General features: G+C 41.0%; 1 protein-coding gene across 3 annotated transcripts in view; it reads left to right on the plus strand.

The window, feature by feature from the left end:
• The window catches only part of CDC14A (cell division cycle 14A), a 60941-nt gene extending 44405 nt beyond the window's left edge, over window positions 1-16536 (plus strand). For 2 of the 3 annotated variants that reach the window (XM_028732667.2, XM_028732665.2), the window contains exons 11-16: window positions 3767-3929; window positions 5411-5526; window positions 6340-6387; window positions 8586-8717; window positions 9336-9660; window positions 14380-16536. In XM_028732667.2, the coding sequence (XP_028588500.2) occupies window positions 3767-3929; window positions 5411-5526; window positions 6340-6387; window positions 8586-8717; window positions 9336-9660; window positions 14380-14409 (814 nt within the window). In that variant the 3' untranslated portion in view covers window positions 14410-16536. The remainder of the gene's footprint in view (window positions 1-3766; window positions 3930-5410; window positions 5527-6339; window positions 6388-8585; window positions 8718-9335; window positions 9661-14379) is intronic. The other variant, XM_028732666.2, reaches the window with a different exon arrangement.
• Window positions 16537-18439: the final 1903 nt, after the last annotated feature.

Genomic DNA, 18439 nt, shown 5'->3' on the forward strand with positions numbered 1-18439 from the left:
TAGTTGTAATAGTGATGCATTTGGTAATGATGTCGTAGTGGCACTAAATATTGTAGCTGGTCAGGGAAATTGGTCAGGGAAATGTGTCAGCAAAATGCAAGGTTCTGATTCCATGTCACACATTCTCCATCGTTGTGTTTATCCCTCACACATACATGCCACGTTACTCATGAAACCCACACATGCTAAAACACACACACACACACACTGCAATGCATCGCCCAAGGGTAAAGGTTAACACAGAGCTATATTTTTTTAAAAATTGTATTCGTGTTTTAATGCTGCGTGCTGCATTTTGTTTTCCGAAGGGTAATCTACACATATTTTAAATAAATAGGTGCTACACAGTCTCTAACTCTAATTTGTATGTATATGGAATGTCCGCTTACCCTTCTCTGTGGTATCAGTGGCATTGAGGTTGCATTTCTGGGGGTGGCTCAGTCACCAGAAGCCCCTCTCTCACTCGCTCTAGCTTAAAGTTGAGAAACAATCTGAACTTGTCCTCTATGACGAGTCTCTTGCCCTGATGCCTCGTACATAAGGGGTGGGACTCGCCTAACTAGCTCCATCAGCTGAACCCTGAACAACAACTTCTGCTTGCTCTGTGGGGCTCCCTCCTTCCCTCCCCATATGCTCCCTGAAATTGGATCTGTGGAATTGGGAGAACCGCCATAACAGTACATGGAGGGAGGAGAAGGGGGTACCATTCCATCTGGCTTGCACAGACAGCGCAATTGGAAGATGTAATGGCGTTGCCTCCCATTCCTAGTCTGTGTATCCTTGTTAAAATGACTGATTAGCCACGAGAGGACTTTTCAGCCCACCCCCCATTCATGAGACCGTTGACAATTATCTTAGCCTTGTCTTGAATCTGCTTCACTTGACTAATGCATATATAGGCCCCCTACATTAGCTAGGCACTCATTTGCAAGATGCAGCTTAATGTGATGGTGGGGAACCCCAGGCCAAATGTAGCCATTCCTTGACCCTCTCAGTTTGGCCCTCTGGACTCTTCTCTTGCCCCTGGCACATTTGCCTGGCTGGAATGTGTCCTTGAACTGTGATCATTTCCCTTGCTTGCCCAGAAAGGAGGAAGGAGACTTTGGTAGTCTAGGTATATGTCAACCTCCAACTTTCACATGGCTGGAATGTAACCTGTTGTACAAAAGGAAAGAGTCACATCCATTGCTCTGCCCACCTTTACATCTGGCCCCGCATATCACTGGTATGTAGCCCCAGAGGTTTTTTAAAAAAGAAGTTTGCCCATGAGGGGATGAAGCAGCCCTCTGGCTGAGAAAAGTTCACCACCAGCATTTTTATGGCCATTTCCCCTGGGAATAAGTCACTATTTACCGCCCAACAGTAATTAAGCAGAATATGCTAGATATTCTTATGTGGTATCCAGTTATCTGACAGGATTAATCCCACCTCCGATTATTAATACCCTGCCCATCTCGCTGGGTTTCCCCAGCCACTCTGGGCGGCTTCCAACAGAAGATTAAAAACACGATAAAAGATCAAACATTAAAAACCTCCCTAAACAGGGCTGCCTTCAGATGTCTTCTAAAAGTCAGATTGTTCTTTATCTTCTTGACATCTGATGGGAGGGCGTTCCACAGGGCGGGCGCCACTACCGAGAAGGCCCTCTGCCCGATTCCCTGTAACTTCACTTCTCGCAGGGAGAGAACCGCCAGAAAGCCCTTGGAGCTGGACTTCAGTGTCCAGTGGAGAGACTCCTTCAGGTATACTGTGCCGAGTGCTGTTTAGAGCTTTAAAGGTCAGCACCAACACTTTGAATTATGCTCGGAAATGTACTGGTTACTGAAAGGTGGCAGAGCTAGGAAAGCTGAGGGCATATTGATATTAGCAAGACAGAATGTAGGCGTTTTAACATCCGAGAATGACCACATGAGCACATTGGCAAATCGCTGAGAAAGAAAGAGGTTTCAGAGTTTATCCTCTTTGCTAAAGGTCGCAAGTTTAAATGTCAGAGATGAACAAAAGTTGCTTTCTCACAAAGCGATGATTCACTGTTGGAATTTTGGCTCTTTTCAGGGAGGTTTTTTTATTAAAAAAAAAGTTCAGTTTTTAATGCTTTGACACAAATAACTATCTAGAACAAACATCATAAAACAACAGTGAACGATGCTCCTCATTCATACTGCCACTGTTTTGTAGTTTATAGAAAATAATGCTTTTGACACAGGGAGTTCTGTATTCCTGGCTGTTCCAAAAGGCACATATTCCCTAACTTTGGGATTTAAAAGGTTAAACGCATTGAGTCCCAGTTCTTTTTGTAGTGATAACTTTCTCACCTTTGCAGTCCCTGGATCCCTATGTGAGACAGAAGAATAGCACTCAAAAGCATTTGAAACCTGCTAGAACATATTTTAGTTTTCAGTAGGAAAGCCTGAACAATAATGTTCAGGTCCAGGTGAAGAACCCATGTTTCTCATTAGTGTCAAGAAAACTTCCTTGCATTCTTTTTTTCAATTGTGTCCTGTACATCTGAGAAGAACACAAAATCCTTTGCTTGCATGAAGCTCTGTGTTGATATCGAAGCTCATCAATGAACATGCAAATTGCTAGACTGGAGTCCTAACCTTCCCTGTAAGAACTGTGCTGTTTAGAGTGAAAAGGATGTCATTGCAGAAGCAGGGTGCAAAGGAACTTGAACTGTTCAGGGTCTCTGTTCTTTTAGATTGTGTTTTTCAGTTGCCCAAAATACTCCAAGCGTTACTTCTGGACAGTTAGCCTCCTAACAAATAAATGCTGGGAAATAATTGTAAACAGTTGTTCACATGCACTTTGCAATGTATGAATAAGATAATCTAAAGGAAAAACAAAAGCTTCCTCGATACTTAGGAGAAAGGATAACATATATTTCACCTCTTAATCTTTGTTCATATGTGACACAGATTCCCAGCATGTTATTTCAAGAGTTAATGGCTTTCATCATCAGCAGTATAATCTCAGATCACACTTAATTATACTGGATATCAACTTCCTCCCTCTAAGCAGAAATAACTCCCCCCACCCCATCTTTCTAATCCTGACCTATTCACCAGTTATGTAACCTCCCTGTGGGAGCTTTTCTCTGAGTCAAAGTATGTGGATAATGCTATTTCTTTTGGCTCACTTCCAGAGTTGTCACACTTCGTTCTACTAAGCAAAACTGCAGGGGGGGAAATTGCTTGTGGAGGAAATCAGTAAAATTTAGCATAACAAAGTTAAAAAAAAAAACCAGCAACACCCAGCTACATTATTTTTCATAAGTGAAGGAAAAGGCAATGGTCACACAAAGTAACTACTTTTTTTAGATGCATCCTGTTTATATGTGCATCAATTGAACATATTTATATTTTCATCAGTTCATTTCATGAAAATATTTAAAAGCTTATTTAAAATGAACATTTAACGACACAATAAAATAAAATTTTCACAATTTTGTAATGCAGTATATTAGAATTGATTTTTTCCCCCTGGTTATGATAAACTTTCCCAATCAAACGTCTGAAAAAGCAAGAACACCCAAAAGAGACTTCCAGATAAAATTATTTAAAATAAAGTTATGTATACTATAATGAATGATTTCCAATGCTACAGTATGTGTAACCAAGTTGAAAGTCCTATTTTACTGTACTCTACCCTGGGGCTACTCTGCAAAGAAGTCTTAAATATTTTTAGAAATTAATAGTTGTTTATACTGTGACTCTGACATGCATTTTGCTGGAACTAATTTTGCCCTTTTTTCACTGTTAAATAGAAAGCAGTCGATGTTATGGCTCCAAGGTGACCTCTTCCGATCCAAACAGAAACCAAGATTAGTAGATGAAGACAGCATGAGCAGAATTCTGTCTGGCTTCGATGATATTTCCATCAGTGGGACTTTGAATAAAATAGAAAGTAATTTGGATAAATATGTAGAGGTAAAATTTCACTGGAATTATCTCCTTAATATCCCAAGTAGAAAAACTGCAATGGAGTAGTTTTTGAAATATAATAATGCTTGATATACGTCTTTTATCCATCTATCTCACTCTTGTGTGTTCAAAGCACTTCACAGGTTCTCAAATAACTTCATATATTTTACTCCTGTAAAAAGTGTTGAGTATTATTATTGCTATAGTACACCGGGGGAAGGTGTGTGCAAGAAGACTGAGAGAGAGCATGTCTAAGACTAGTTCTTAGAATATTCTAAGTTCTTAGAATAGATGAACATCATCAGTGTACACTGACAATTAACCGTAAATCCCCAATTGACCTCTCCGGTGCCCTCATATTGAAATTAAATAGTGTGGGAGACAACAGTTTCCTGAGGACCCCAGCAGCACAAGTGTCATGGGTCCAAGCAGTCTTCCCCCAAACTACATCCTGGAGTAGGCCTCTTAGCTATTATGCTACCCCATGATATATATGCTAAGGATTGCAGCCAACAAAGTTCTACTCGGAGGAGGCTCATTGGGATTAACAGACCCAAACTATTTCAACAGGTCTACTCTGAGTATGGCAAACATTAGATACCCCCTTCAGTGCCCTCACATTATATCCTGGTCTGCTCACTGACAGCAAGTTCAAGTTTCCAGGCTCAGTCATAACTGGAATACAAGCCAAGCTGTTCATTGTGAAGCCAGCGTGGAAGAGCACTTGGCCCCAGCTTGGGAACTACAACTTATGAAGCCAGGAACGATTGTCCAAATGTGTTTCAGTGTTAGCACATTGATTGGCATGCAGGTTAATTGCAAGCTAATGCCCCCCCCCCCAAACAACGCAAGGTATGTTGGAATGGAGAGAAAGCAAAACACAGATTTGGCAACACTATGTCCAACCTTGGTTGTGTTAACTGATGTGACGGCACTACATTGTGCTTTTGGCCTTTGTTCATCTTAGAACCTGGAACAGGATAAATCCAAAGTTGCCCGAGGGCACGTGTAGCTTTGCTTTTATAATTTGAGCTAGAGCAGGCATAGGCAAACTCGCCCCTCCAGATATTTTGGGACTACAACTCCCATGATCCCTAGCGAACAGGACCAGTGGTCAGGGATGCTGGGAATTGTAGTCCCAAAACATCTGGAGAGCCAAGTTTGCCTGTGCCTGAGCTAGAATATCTCCTCTCAAACCACTGGTCATCAACTTTTAAATTCCAACCTGTTAGATAAGATGCACTCAGCTGCTTATGTGTGAAATATCTCTGTTGTGGACAGCGCACCGTGGGAGGGCTTTGTGGGAAATGGCAACTTGAGCCCGTGGGTTATCTGTGTAGTTGATAATGGGCCCAAAACAATATGGCACAAGAAGGAAAGGTATATTGCCTTCAGAGGGCTGGGCCCCAGGTAAAGTAAAACAAAAACAAAAAACACAATCCTGTTTTGAATCTCCTTAATTTTGTTGAACTGTACCTATTTTCCAGAATGAATTGGAAGACACTTCAGAGCAGGAAATCAAGAATGGCATGACACAGGGGGACAAACTTCGTGCCTTAAAACTTCGGAGGCAGCCACGTTCAGCTACAACAGGAACTCTTAGGTGACCCATTCACAGTTCTCATGTTCGGGGAGCTATCTAGATTAGCAGGTGTTATTCCACCAATACTTTAAAACACCTAATTTCACAGGTCTGGCACTAAAAGATTTGTTACTTTGGACAACGATGCCTATCTAGGCTTTGACAACAACTTTCCCAGGACGTGGGGCAAGAGGCTGGGGACAGCTCTTTGTCTAAAGATGTTAGTTTTAATGGGAAAAGAGGCTTAAAATATTTCATAGAAGTCAGATTCTGAGTTACCTGAAGAAATGTAACTTCGTGTATGAATGTGGTCCACCCACATTCTTACTCTGCAACATCTATCTAGGATTCAGGAAGAGGCATCTAATCACCTGCTACCTGATCCTTTTGTTTTTACTTGACTGAACCTCGGACCTTGTCCATGAAAGGCTGTGTCTTCCTTCTGAATGTGGCTCTCTGTGCCTTAAGACTGTTGAAGGAGGCCCTGCTTTGGGTGGTCACTATCTGAGGGGTACAGCATGAGATTGAGGGCCTTCTTAGCACAGACACATGCCCTGTGGAGCTCCCTCCTCAGGGACATTGGACAAGATCCCAGTCTTCCTGAGCGTGGGTAAAATGTTTTTCCTTTCCTTTCCTTTTTGGGAATCAGTTTCCGGATTGGGAGAGAAATGTGGTGAACAGCCTGGTACTTTGTATATTAGTAAACTCCTATTTCATCAATATGTGGCCTTCTTGGTTCTTTAATTAGATTGTTATACTGTATATATTTTAAGGATTTTAGGTTTGGCTGTATAGTGGGAATACTTTTGATTTAAAATACCATTGATTTTCTAGGCTTGAGGATATGAAACTGCACTCCAGATCCAGGTCCCAGCCTTTCAGGTACTTGTTTCCATAGTTCACAGAGAAGCAATTGGGATTATATTTTTACTGACTTTTTGGCAGATCTTGAAACGTCCTGTTTCCCCCTCACCCTCTCACTTAAAAGTGATTGTTTCTGTAAGTTGTGTGTGTTAGAGCCACTTCTTATATCACGATTCTTGTTCAGAGAACTGTTGTTGGAATTCACTCCCATTAACAGTCTTTTGCAGTGGGACATATTTTATACCTACTTCTCCTTGTGAGCCTGCTGTTGGGTATGTTAAATGTCGGGAATGTCACTTAGCCATTCTTGTGTCTGATTCACAAGTAAATATGTATATAAACCTTTCGTTCTCTTAAAATTATCCCGCACTGAAAGTGTCTGAGTATCATTCCAGCGAGCAAAATGTGTATTCAGAAAGCTGCCCTGACTCATCTGCTTAATGGCTTTAAATGCATTCTTCCACACAGATAAGTGTGGACTTCTGAATGTGAGTCTTTGCAGTGATGTGGTAATTGAAACCAAATCTCTAAAGCAGAGTTTGCTAATCTGTGGCCCTCCACTTATTACTGGAATACAATTCCCATTACAGTGGTACCTCGGGTTACATACACTTCAGGTTACAGACTCCGCTAACCCAGAAATATTACCTCAGGCTAAGAACTTTGCTTCAGGATGAGAACAGAAATCGTGCAGTGGCAGCAGGAGGCCCCATTAGCTAAAGTGGTTCTTCTGGTTAATGTGATGAATTTATATGTTTAATGTTGAATTGTACAGAAAGAAAGATGTTAAGTGATGAAGTTAATTTTATAAGAATATTGGTTTTGGAAAACCATTAAAATGATATATGATGAAATCCAATCAGGGGGATACAAGGAAGCCACTTAACAATGTTATTAAGTTTGGCTTAAATACGGTTGAGATTTTTGTTTGTTTGTTTGTTTGTTTGTTTGTTTGTTTGTCTGTTTGTCAAAAAAACTTTTTGGGAAAATCAATAAAGGGGGGGGGAGAGAACAGTTTCAGGTTAAGAACAGACCTCCAGAACGAATTAAGTTCTTAACCCGAGGTACCACTGTATCCCTGATCCCTGACCATGCTGGCTGGGACTGGGAGTTGGGAATGCAGCAACATCTGGAGTGCCAGAGGTTTCCCACCCCAGCTCTGAAGCCTGCTCCATACATTGTAATATATTCACTTGGGTGGCTCTTCATAAGTCAGATTACCTCAGTGAGCAGTTGCCCTTACAGTTGGATAACGAAAAAACCCAACATCCTGAAAATTAGGAATGGGGTTGATACATGCTACGTGAATTCTGTGTGTGCCCCTTCATCCAAAAAAGTTTATTTTTGTTTTATTTCTTTATAGAAATATTTTATACCCCCCTTTTTTTCAATTCAGCAAAAGCACTGGGGGTAATTACCATTTTGCATAAAAAATTGAAACAATAAAATAAACAGCGTTAAAAAAAATGTGAAAGCACAGCGGAAACTCAGGTGAATAACAGCAAGCGCCGCACAATTGAAACCTGGTGGCTAGGCAGCATCAAATGCCCACCAGAAAAGTAACTCTTTTTTCTGGCTCTGAAAAGAGCAAGAGCAAGCCGGACTTCTCTAGGAAGATAGTAGGTACGAACCAGCAATCTGCCTAGGTTAACGTCTTGGCAGCTTCATTCTGTGAAACTCCTCTGTAGTTTCCAAGCCACGTTAAAGGCAGCCTCATGGAGAGCTCATTACCACTCTTATTGTTTTGATGTCATGGCTTGCCGGTCACACAAAGCTGGTGAAATTCATTTCTGGTCACTGTTGCCACCCGGACATCCAAAAATGTGCAGCATCTAAGAGTACATCCAGACTGGGGACCTGAGTCTTCAGGGCACAGCGCTTTGCATGAATTGGTCCATATAACAGTCTTCAGTGTTTCCATCTCACCAGGCTAGTTTGTTTGTTTGTTTGCTGACCATCGCTAACCTCAGACGACTAGAGTGGTGTTTCCACTGCCTCCCTGGGATTTGATGCAACTCTGGGAGAAGATAATCTGCATCTTATCAATATACTGGGGTCACTATGTCCCAAATCCCCAAATGACTTCCTCAGTGGTTTCAATCCTACCGATAGGTAGCCTAAGTATTAAGCTTGCGTTTCTCAAAATGTTAGTTTAAGCGGGATGCTTCTGTCTAAATGATTAAAACATACTTTTGTTCTTCTTCTTCTTCTTTCAGACTGAATACGGCATCTATCTCTCAGGGATCTGTATCTCCTTTGAAGTCCTCCAAAGTGGCTGCTGCTACATCACCTGCAGCAAAGAGAATAAGCAGAAGTTCTCATTCCTCCTCAAGCCCAAATTTTAAAAGGTATGCCTTACTCTATTCTATCTATTCCTTTGTGGGTGGGGAGATATAAAGAAAGGGCAATATCAAGTTTATTTTGGAGAGGGGTGGATCTCAGTTTCATAGATTTGCATCTTGGTCTTTGTGATTGGACTCCTGATTGTAGTAAATTAGTTTGATAGTCTGAACAAGTGGCCTTTAATACTAATGCAACTGTGGCTGTGATACTCAGAGGGCCCTGTATTAAAATATCCACATACAGGGGTTTCTGCAGAGTCGTCACCCCACCCCCACCCCCGCCGCCCAGAAGCACTTTTCAGCTGTTTATAGAACCAAGAAATAGGTAAATGGCAAATGAGTCAGCTAGGAGCCTGGAAATTCCAAATACCCATGGTCATCTCTTACGCATGGCTTTGGGGGTGGTCTTCACTTACAATTCCAGGCCTTTTTGATGGTTGCTTCATCGTTTGCCTTACGGGAGAGAATGAAGCTGTGTATCGCCATCACTTAATTTTGTGGCAATGGTTCTTTTGTTGTTTCCTCCCCCTTAGTACCTTTTATAAATGTGCCTTGCATTAACCATCACGTTATGTACATTTTGTGTGTGTGTGTGTTTTTACCCCGCATGTGTTTTCCGTTCAGCATTTCCATAAACTCCAGGCTAGCCAGTTCTCTAGGGAACCTGTATGCCGCTTCAGATGATGCCGAGAGCAAATTGACATCATCGTCCTCTAGGACAGGTTATTCTGTAAACCAAATCTGCAGTCATTTGAATGGCAGCGCGCACCTGCCTGCCAGAAATTACCATGAGCAGAACAACAACATGTACAACAGGAGCGGCAGTAGCGCTACCAACCTCAACAGCTATGCCAATTCTCCCAGCGTCCTGACAGACGAGTACAGCACCTACAGATCCTTTACGGGGCTCGCTGCTTCTCCAGCAAGATACCTGAGTCGCTCAATTCCTGTAAGTTCACAGCCAAAGCAGCCCTTCCAGGAACCCGACAGAATCTCCCTTAAGCCTGAGCTCTCTCTCTCTCAAAAGGGTTTCTAACCATTCTAGATCTCCGTTTCTGGTCTTTTTTTCCTACCTAGGACATGCAGATCTTTTCACCTTTGCCATTTCCTCTAAGCCAAACTGATAAGCTGCTCTTTACTTCTGCTTCTTCAACGTTTGCTCTAAAAAGCAGATTCTTTTAACTCTCTAACATCTCCCATGAGAGTATCATTCTTGCATTAATCTATCCATTTCAAATCATTCATAATAAAACGCTGAAAACCTGAACCTCACCTGACAGTGTGAGGTCTTCCTGAGTCAATAGATGTATTTAAAGGTAGCATAAAGAATGTTAAATAGGGCATAGCATTCTCACCATTATAAAGGAATCAGCCCAATTTGTAAAATGATGTAATGGACTAAAACAATGGAAGTCTTTTACTTGCCCTAAAAACAAGCTTCCCTGTTTTTATATCTTCTAACACTTTTCATCTTTATAGTGCCTTTTTCCTATGTGTGAATGAAATGTGCAGATAACTTAAATACATACTATTAATGTATAGTACTTTCATTATATTTTTGAAAGTTTCAGACAGAAAAGCCAATATATGATTCTTTTACATTCCATAATCTACCTCAAATTGTACATGCTGCAATTTTTATTTTTATTTTTATTTTTAAAACCCTTTCTTTAACCCCTCCTTGACTTCTTTGAATACTGTTTAATGGTCCAGCACAGCAGTGCCTAGGATCAGGCTGCAGAATTATTGCAACTATTAGTGAATATCACAGTATCTGAAGCCAAAACCAGCACCCCTGCAGCTACTTTGGCATGAGTTATCTGTCATAAAGGTCATTTGAGGTTAGTGTGGAAACCTGCTTCCCAGAACTGAGAATTGGGTTTCTTCATATTAATTTGTTCCTGAAAATTTGTGATGGTGCTCTTGAGAGCATCCAGCGTCTTGCTTCACTTTGGAAATAATATTGTAATCCCAGAAGTTTATTGCAAGAAGTGTCTGTGGCAGTTGCCTTTTTATATATATATATATAAAAGTGCATTTGTTTTTAATTGCATTTCTTGTGTCAGAACATTGTCTAAAACACCATAAAATGTCAGCAGTTTTAAGGTGTTATAAAAGGAAGGCACCATGGCTGAAGCAGACCATTTCTTGGTGCTTTTTTCCTGGCATATACTACCTTAAGTTGCAGGTGTTCTAAATTACATTTTGGAATATTATTCTGTAGCAGAGGCTTGCGCTAAATCTCCTGAATGTTTGATAACAAACAAGAATGGATCGGACAACTAGTTTGTCACAGTTTACTTACAGTATGATTCCCATGAATAATGGTGCGCAAGGAGATCTGGTAGGGTCTCTAGAGCTGCCATGTTACTGAAAAACAACACAGTTGTGGCTACTCAAAATCATGGTAGCCCTGTTAGGTACATTCATCCTCCACTCTCTGCCTGCCAATAAGTGCAGATTGAGACAAAAGAAAGTTAAGAATTGGACGGGGAGGGGAAAGAGATAGGTCTGAATTGGGCTGCAGGCCATACTGAATGCATTTAATATTGAATTGGGCTGTAGGCCATACATACTGCATTTGATATTTAATGACACTTCTTGGCTTTTATTTATCTTGCTTAGAAACATCTCTTGTTTAATGCAAATTGATTATATAGCCGGGAATGTATCTTAATAGCCCTTCCCTCTGGTTGCACAGCGGGCTATAATAGGTAGATTACATTTCATATTGGGGGATCTGCATACATAAGATTAGATTAGTTCTGACTGTACATAGCAGCCTGCTTGATAGCATGATAGCAGAATGGCACACACTTTAGGATAATATAGCATTAGAGAAGCAGTTTAGGGCCTGCACCTGTTGGCAAGAAAGTCAAAAACAAATGTACTGTGTCAAAACGTTGATCTTAATCATAAGTGCCTTGCTATACTTCTAATCAACGTCACTTAGACTTGGAAATAGCAAAGTAATTTGGGGGGAAAGTGTAGATGCAACAAATACACTGCCAAAAATTGAGTCATCCTGGGATCTGTATCCTTTTTTGCTCCCTTCATCTGAGTAAAAGCTGCCTTAGCTCTTCCTTATGAAAGTCTCTGAAAAATCTCAAAAACATATACAGTGGAACCTTGGATTACGTCACGGATCCGTTCCGGAGGCCCCGCCACAACCCGAAAACAACGCAACCCAAAGTGTCACGTCTGCGCATGTGCATGATTTAGCGCTTCTGCAAATGTGCAAACGGCGCAAACCTGGAAGTAACCCATTCCGGCACTGGTCTCAAGCCAAGGGTGACATAAGCCAGAGGCAATGTAACCCGAGGCTCCACTGTAGAAAGTTTTATTATTATTATTATTATTATTATTGCTACAAAGAAGATAAGGAAGGCAAGATGGGCATTTTGAGTTCCAAAAAAGAAAAATCTCCCCCCATACGGAGACCATAAAGCAAAACTTTGACATTTTAATTTTTCATCGCTTGTGCCGTATTCAGAAATTTAGACATTGGGTGTATTGCTATGTTCGTTTTTTCTTCTGTCAAATGGGCAGAGGCTGGCTCCAGCGCTGTGAATACGCAGCACAAGTCAAGGCTGGTTCAAACATTCAGTGTCTGCACATTTTCTTCACGTGGTTATTTACATGGGTACAGCACGCAGCCTGCCAGCAGCCATTTCCGTGAACACAGATACGGCTTTCCACCAGCGGCTTTGATTACTACTGAATGATGGGGAGCATGTCTCTTTATATAGGTACATACACACAGGCATAACCAAATGGAGAGAAGAATCTGGGCTTGTTCTGAAGTTCTGATAACGTGGAGCATATTCTACTGTGTAAGGGTTTTTGTTTTTACCTTAATCCAGAAATGTTATTCAAGCAAGTAAACACAATGATGGGAGAGGCAGTAGAGCTGCAGGATGCGAGTATTGATAGTTGACAGTTCTAATAGTTGACACTTTATTACACTGACCTTTGGACCATTATAAACCTGCGGAGGCTTGCGTACGGCTTTCTCCCTGCTTAGATGTCTTAGTAAAGTTACTCCTGCAATTGAACGAGGTCTTTTCGGTGTTATCTGTCTTAGCTGGCATGTGGCTGGAAGGGTTTCTTCTAACATATTTACCTGGAGGTAAGTCCCATTGACTTCACTGGAGCTTACTGCCAGGTAAGTGAGCTTAGGTTTGGGACGAACGATGAGCAGTGTCGTGGGTAATACTTGTGCCAGTTGCAAGAATGAGCAGGGTTTCAAAAGTCGGCCTTTGAAATCCACTTTCTCTTCTCAGAGTTCACAGGGCTTTGTTAATACAAATATCAGCATGCAATCTACACTAACTACGGAATGCAATTTTATGGCTTGCTCTTAACTCTGCTAACTTTCTCCCCCATCCATCTTTGCTGCTTGCAGTACTATTGGTTCTCATTTGTGCTTCCTACTGCTCCTTCCCCTTCTCAAAAACGTATAGCTAAAATGTTTCATTGTGCTTTAAAGTGTGCTGCTATTTTAACACAAGTTAGCCGTGCTACACTCACTTCCTGAACAAAGTTAAAACCTGAAGGGCGTTCTTTCATTGTTGAAGTTAAAGTGAATGCAATTAAACTACAAATTGCTGCAATTTCATCTTGCCACTTTCTTTACGGAGATGAATTTTAGAGGTGATTATGACTGCGCCTTTTGTTTTAAAGCACTTAATGCAAAAGGCAGCGAGAATTCTTAATTGGTAGCAACAATGAAAACTTGGAGTACTGTGGAACAAAGTGGGTCTCTGAAGATACGTCAGCTGCCAAAAAGAAAGAAAGAAAAGAAAAAAAACACATTTCTATTCCTCATAATTTAACATTCATCTTTAATTACCATAACACAAAAGAAGTTTGCTATAGTAGTTCCGTTGGTTTTTGTGGGACGCGCTATACATTACAGGAAAAAGAGTCCTTATTTATAAAGATCCTATTAGCTGAAGTGCTTATCCAGCCCAATCTTACTGTTAATTTTTGCTGTCCTCATGGCTGCAGCTGATTCAAAACCACATCAAAATTTGCGTCCTCAAGAAAGAATGTCCCTTGTGTGTCTGCATGACTCTCTCTACTGGGGTCGCCTCCTTCCTGATATAAAGGAAGAAAGGCCAGATCAGAGACTCTTGCAGAGAAACACCAGGAGGTAGATTCCTCTGAGGGCGGATAATCCTTCCTCTTTCACACTCCAAATCAGTGTTTCCCAAACTTGTAATACTGAACTACAATTCCCATCATCCCTGACCACTGGTCCCGCTAACTAGGGATGATCTGATTTGTAGTCCAAAAACATGTGGAGACCTAAGTTTGGGAAACACGGCTCTAGATGTAAACTTGCCTGGTTGTAAAGGCCCGAGCGCGCCTCCCATTTTAAATAGGGGAGTGCCGCAGCTAGCAGACATTTGGGAAACCTGATTTTACCACTTCCCTTTTACTCCTCCAGATGTCCATTTGTACTGGATTTCTATAGTGTGAGTGTATTAACTTTGCTTCCTGGCCGTGCCCTGGATCTCTCTAGTCAGTGTTTTTTGTTTTGTTTTTAGAACAAAAATAATGATAATGACAAGCTTGTTTGATATGGAAAAGTTGATTGTTAATTGAACCTCACTGTGTCTCTTAACTGAATCTTAACACTAGTTTTTGTTTCTCGCCTGCACAGTCCCTTCAGTCTGAATATGTTCAGTACTAAAGCCTTGTTGCTTCGGTGAAAGCTGGACAATTCTTAAAATTCGGTTCTCTTCAAGAAGAGCAATGTTGTGGGGAAAACAACCCGCCCAAGGGGACGAGGCCTCTTCACAGACGATTAGAGCTAAAGACACCAAAATATCTGAATTACCTAGAGACTTCAGTTAGTGACTACTACGAACGCACTGAAGTTAAAACTTACGACTAGTACAATTTTGTGTATAGATGCAAGATTTTAAAATGGAGAATATTTCTAATGGATTTTAGCAATATATTTGTAATTATGGTTCTCGATAACAGTGTTATTATAATGTGTGTATATAAGTATATATATATAAATATATATATAAATATATATTGAGTAAAATATTTTGTGTGTATATAAATATCTATAAATTGTGTAAACATAGGCTATATTTTGATTTAAGCTTCACTTTTTTAATCCCTCCAAAACTGTGTGTATTTTTAAATGTCTTGTTTTACATTTCAAACATTAGCCAGCACCCAGAGGAAGCAATGGGTGAAAACCACTTCTGTGTACACCTGATGGGGAATGGGTTAGCTTGTAAGTGGCAGCCACCCCGCTCCACCTCAGCCTTGTGGGTTGCTGCATCTCAGAGGGCCCTTCAACTTCTGCAGCATGCAACAAGGTGTCAGAAGAGGGGAACTAAAAAATCTATGTGCCTATTTGGAAGCCTCGTGTACATATCTCTTGAACCTGGCCGTTGAGAACAGAGCTGCTTGCTGATTTTATTTTCATGCACTGTGGCTACAGTATTACAAATAGTTTTTAATAGTGGGAAGAAAGTTAATATCAGCCTCATTGCTTTGGCTTTGAAAATGCTAATGTTTGAAATGGATATTTTTTCAAAGGGATATAGAATGCCTATGAAGCAGGCCTGTTCTAGCATCCTTAATTAAGCGTCTTTTCCATGGAAAGGGAAAGTAATTTTTAAATAAATAATTAGTATGTTACCTTGTTAACATTTTCAGCCCAGTAATTAGTTCTGCAAAGACGTTCTGTTCTTTAGAGCTTTGCCTTTCTGTATTTTCCTTTTCTGTATAATTCAGTTCTAGAAACTGTACTGTATCAGAATGCAAAGCCAGGATGAAATATCCATCTATGTATAGTGAGCAAAGTGTTTGTGCATAGCACGGAAGACACGTACTGTCTGAATTTGTAATAGTTGCAAAGATTTTGTCGCTGCATATTTAGACATGGAGGCAGGAGTTGCACGTTTCCACTATGGATTTTAGATGCACTGTTAAAACTATGCCCCTCTTTGTGTTTTACTCCTTCCATGTTCAGCCATGCTGTCGTACTTACTATACCGGTAAATGCTGTTGCTTTTCGCTAATGTCTCTTTCCCAGTTCAATTTAATCACGAAACTATTTCAAACAATGCTATTGTAGGTCTTCACCATAACCCTTCAAAATTAGTTCTGAAATAACTGCAGTATTGTCAGTGTCGCTCAGAGTGCAATAATTGTGAAAGTGAAATGGTAACGGTCATTTCACTTACAATTCATATTATGTGAAGAAGAAACCACTGCACTCCTTGGTCATGTTCAAGCAATCACATCTCAGCTTAGTTGACCAAGATAAGAACAAAACTTTTGCATTCATATGCAGCCCCATTGCTCATCTCTTCACAGTGCAAACAATCAAACCCAGAAACCTCTAACCATAATTTCCTATTTCAGCCAAACCAGAAAATTTATGAGCAATAGTTTCAGAAGAAATTGGAATATTAAATCAAGGTTTGAAGTTGATTTAATTTCCCGGCTTTTTGCAAAGCTGGTAACTGCAGTTTTCCAGTTCTCTTATTTTAACCAAGATACGGTTGTCTAAACCAGGCCACCGCCCCAGGAATGTATTTTTTGGTCCTAATTATGATGTATAAATTCTTCTTGACTGAAGCTGGTTTAATCACTGAATTCAATATTTTTTTATCATATGTACATAAAATGTACTGTATATGAGTAAGCGATAGGCAGATTCTAAGGTAATTCTACCTCTCTAAAGTTTGACATGTATTTTGTTACTAGCTCAGTTATTAGAAAGATGTACTATTTTTGCAATGTAGAAATAATAAACGCTAATAGATAATAAAAGTAAAAATTATGCACAGCTTAATTTCTTTGTTTTAATCAGGTGCTGGTGCCCCAATACTTCAGTTTTGTGAAATGTATTTGGAGGACCCCCTAGAATCTAAAACCACCTTCCCTCAAATTCAAGCCTTCCTTCACAGTAGCTGTTAATGTGGATTCTTTCTCTCTTGCAGCTACTCACCCATCTAGTTCTTTTCTTTAATGCTAGCCTTTCTTGTTCTGGTGGCAACCTTGTCTTAGGGACCCCTCGCAGTCTTCCTTTTCCTGGTCTTGCAATTGAGGCCAGCCTTATTTCTTCCCAACCATGGCCAACATCTCTCCTAAGAGAGATGTTTTAAACCATCCTCTCAATCTTGCTGTGCTAAAAAAACATGTCAGCATCACGTACAAAGGTGTCCCCTTGCTCTGTTAGCTGGAAGGTGTTTGGCAGACCTAACAGGAGGCAAACCATGAGCAAGTAGAGAGTGTTTCTTCATAGAGAATAGGAAAACCCTGTACAGTGGCACCTCAGGTTACAGACGTTTCAGGTTACGGACTCCGCTAACCCAGAAATAGTGCTTCAGGTTAAGAACTCTGCTTCAGGATGAGAACACAAATCATGCTCCAGCGGTGCGGCGGCAGCAGGAGGCCCCATTAGCTAAAGTAGTGCTTCAGGTTAAAAACAGTTTCAGGTTAAGTTCAGACCTCCAGAACGAATTAAGTACTTAGCCTGAGGTACCACTGTACAGTGGTACCTCGGGTTACAGACGCTTCAGGTTACAGACTCCGCTAACCCAGAAATAGTGCTTCAGGTTAAGAACTCTGCCTCAGGATGAGAACAGAAATCGCGCGGCAGCGGGAGGCCCTATTAGCTAAAGTGGTACCTCAGGTTAAGAACAGTTTCCGGTTAAGAACGGACCTCCGGAACGAATTTAAGTTCTTAACCCAGGGTACCACTGTATAAGCAAGGCCTGGGGAGTAGCTATCTGGCCTGAAATTAATAAAGAAATGTTAGAAGTTTCCACACATTTCCATTTCCACTTTTTACTGCTGAAGCGGAACAGACATCAATCAGAACAAAAGCAACTTTTTTTGTAGTGTATATGCACGTCTATATGGAATTCCCAAACAATGCCTTACCATTTCAGTCTGCTCATAGCAGCCCGGTTCGCACGACAGTATATGGTAACCACGATGATGTGGGTACCCAGAGAGCAGCTTGAAGCCTCTTTGCTGCTTCTACTCAGTCCTTTTTGCTTTCTCAACACACTGAGCTGTGTGGGTGTGGGTGTAGATATTCTCCTAAAAGCATCTGCTTTACATTTTCTAGTGAAAATTAAGTCCCGTTTTTTTCCTCCCCTGTAAAACATTTTATACCACTGAAATGATTTCTCGCCTGACATTTCCCTGCAGTTTAGCGCTATTCATGCATCTAATAAAAGGATGCCACTTTTCTGGAAAGAGGTCGCTGTAACGTCGATCCTTCCATAGATGTCTTACTGCAAGTCGTTTCATGAACAGCACATGCCAATCTCTTCCTTCTCAGATTACCTTTTCGGAACAAATTCATCCAGTCTTGAGGAAGGAGGCCAGAAGACTCTCTATCCAAGCCTTCACACCTCCTTCCCAGGAGGAAGGTAGCATGAGGGTTGGGGGCAGCGTCAAATGCTGCAGAGAGCTGCCCCCAAAGGCCGTGGGGGTGGGGGCTGCATGTTGGACCATCTTGATTTAGGTGTTTCAAACTTTGGGTTTAGATGCTTTCCCCTATGTGGCCAGCTGACAGCATAGATGCCATAAATGGCACACAGAGAGATCACAAATTCCCTGTGGCATATGCAGCAAGAAGCTGGGGAAACTACGGCTTGTGGTCTGGCGCTGGGTCGCTCCCTTCTTTGGTGTGATTTCCTCTTGAATCTAAGGTATGCGAGGCTGTACATACAACT

This window comes from Podarcis muralis, chromosome 5, assembly GCF_964188315.1.
Source record: "Podarcis muralis chromosome 5, rPodMur119.hap1.1, whole genome shotgun sequence".
Taxonomy (NCBI): domain Eukaryota; kingdom Metazoa; phylum Chordata; class Lepidosauria; order Squamata; family Lacertidae; genus Podarcis; species Podarcis muralis.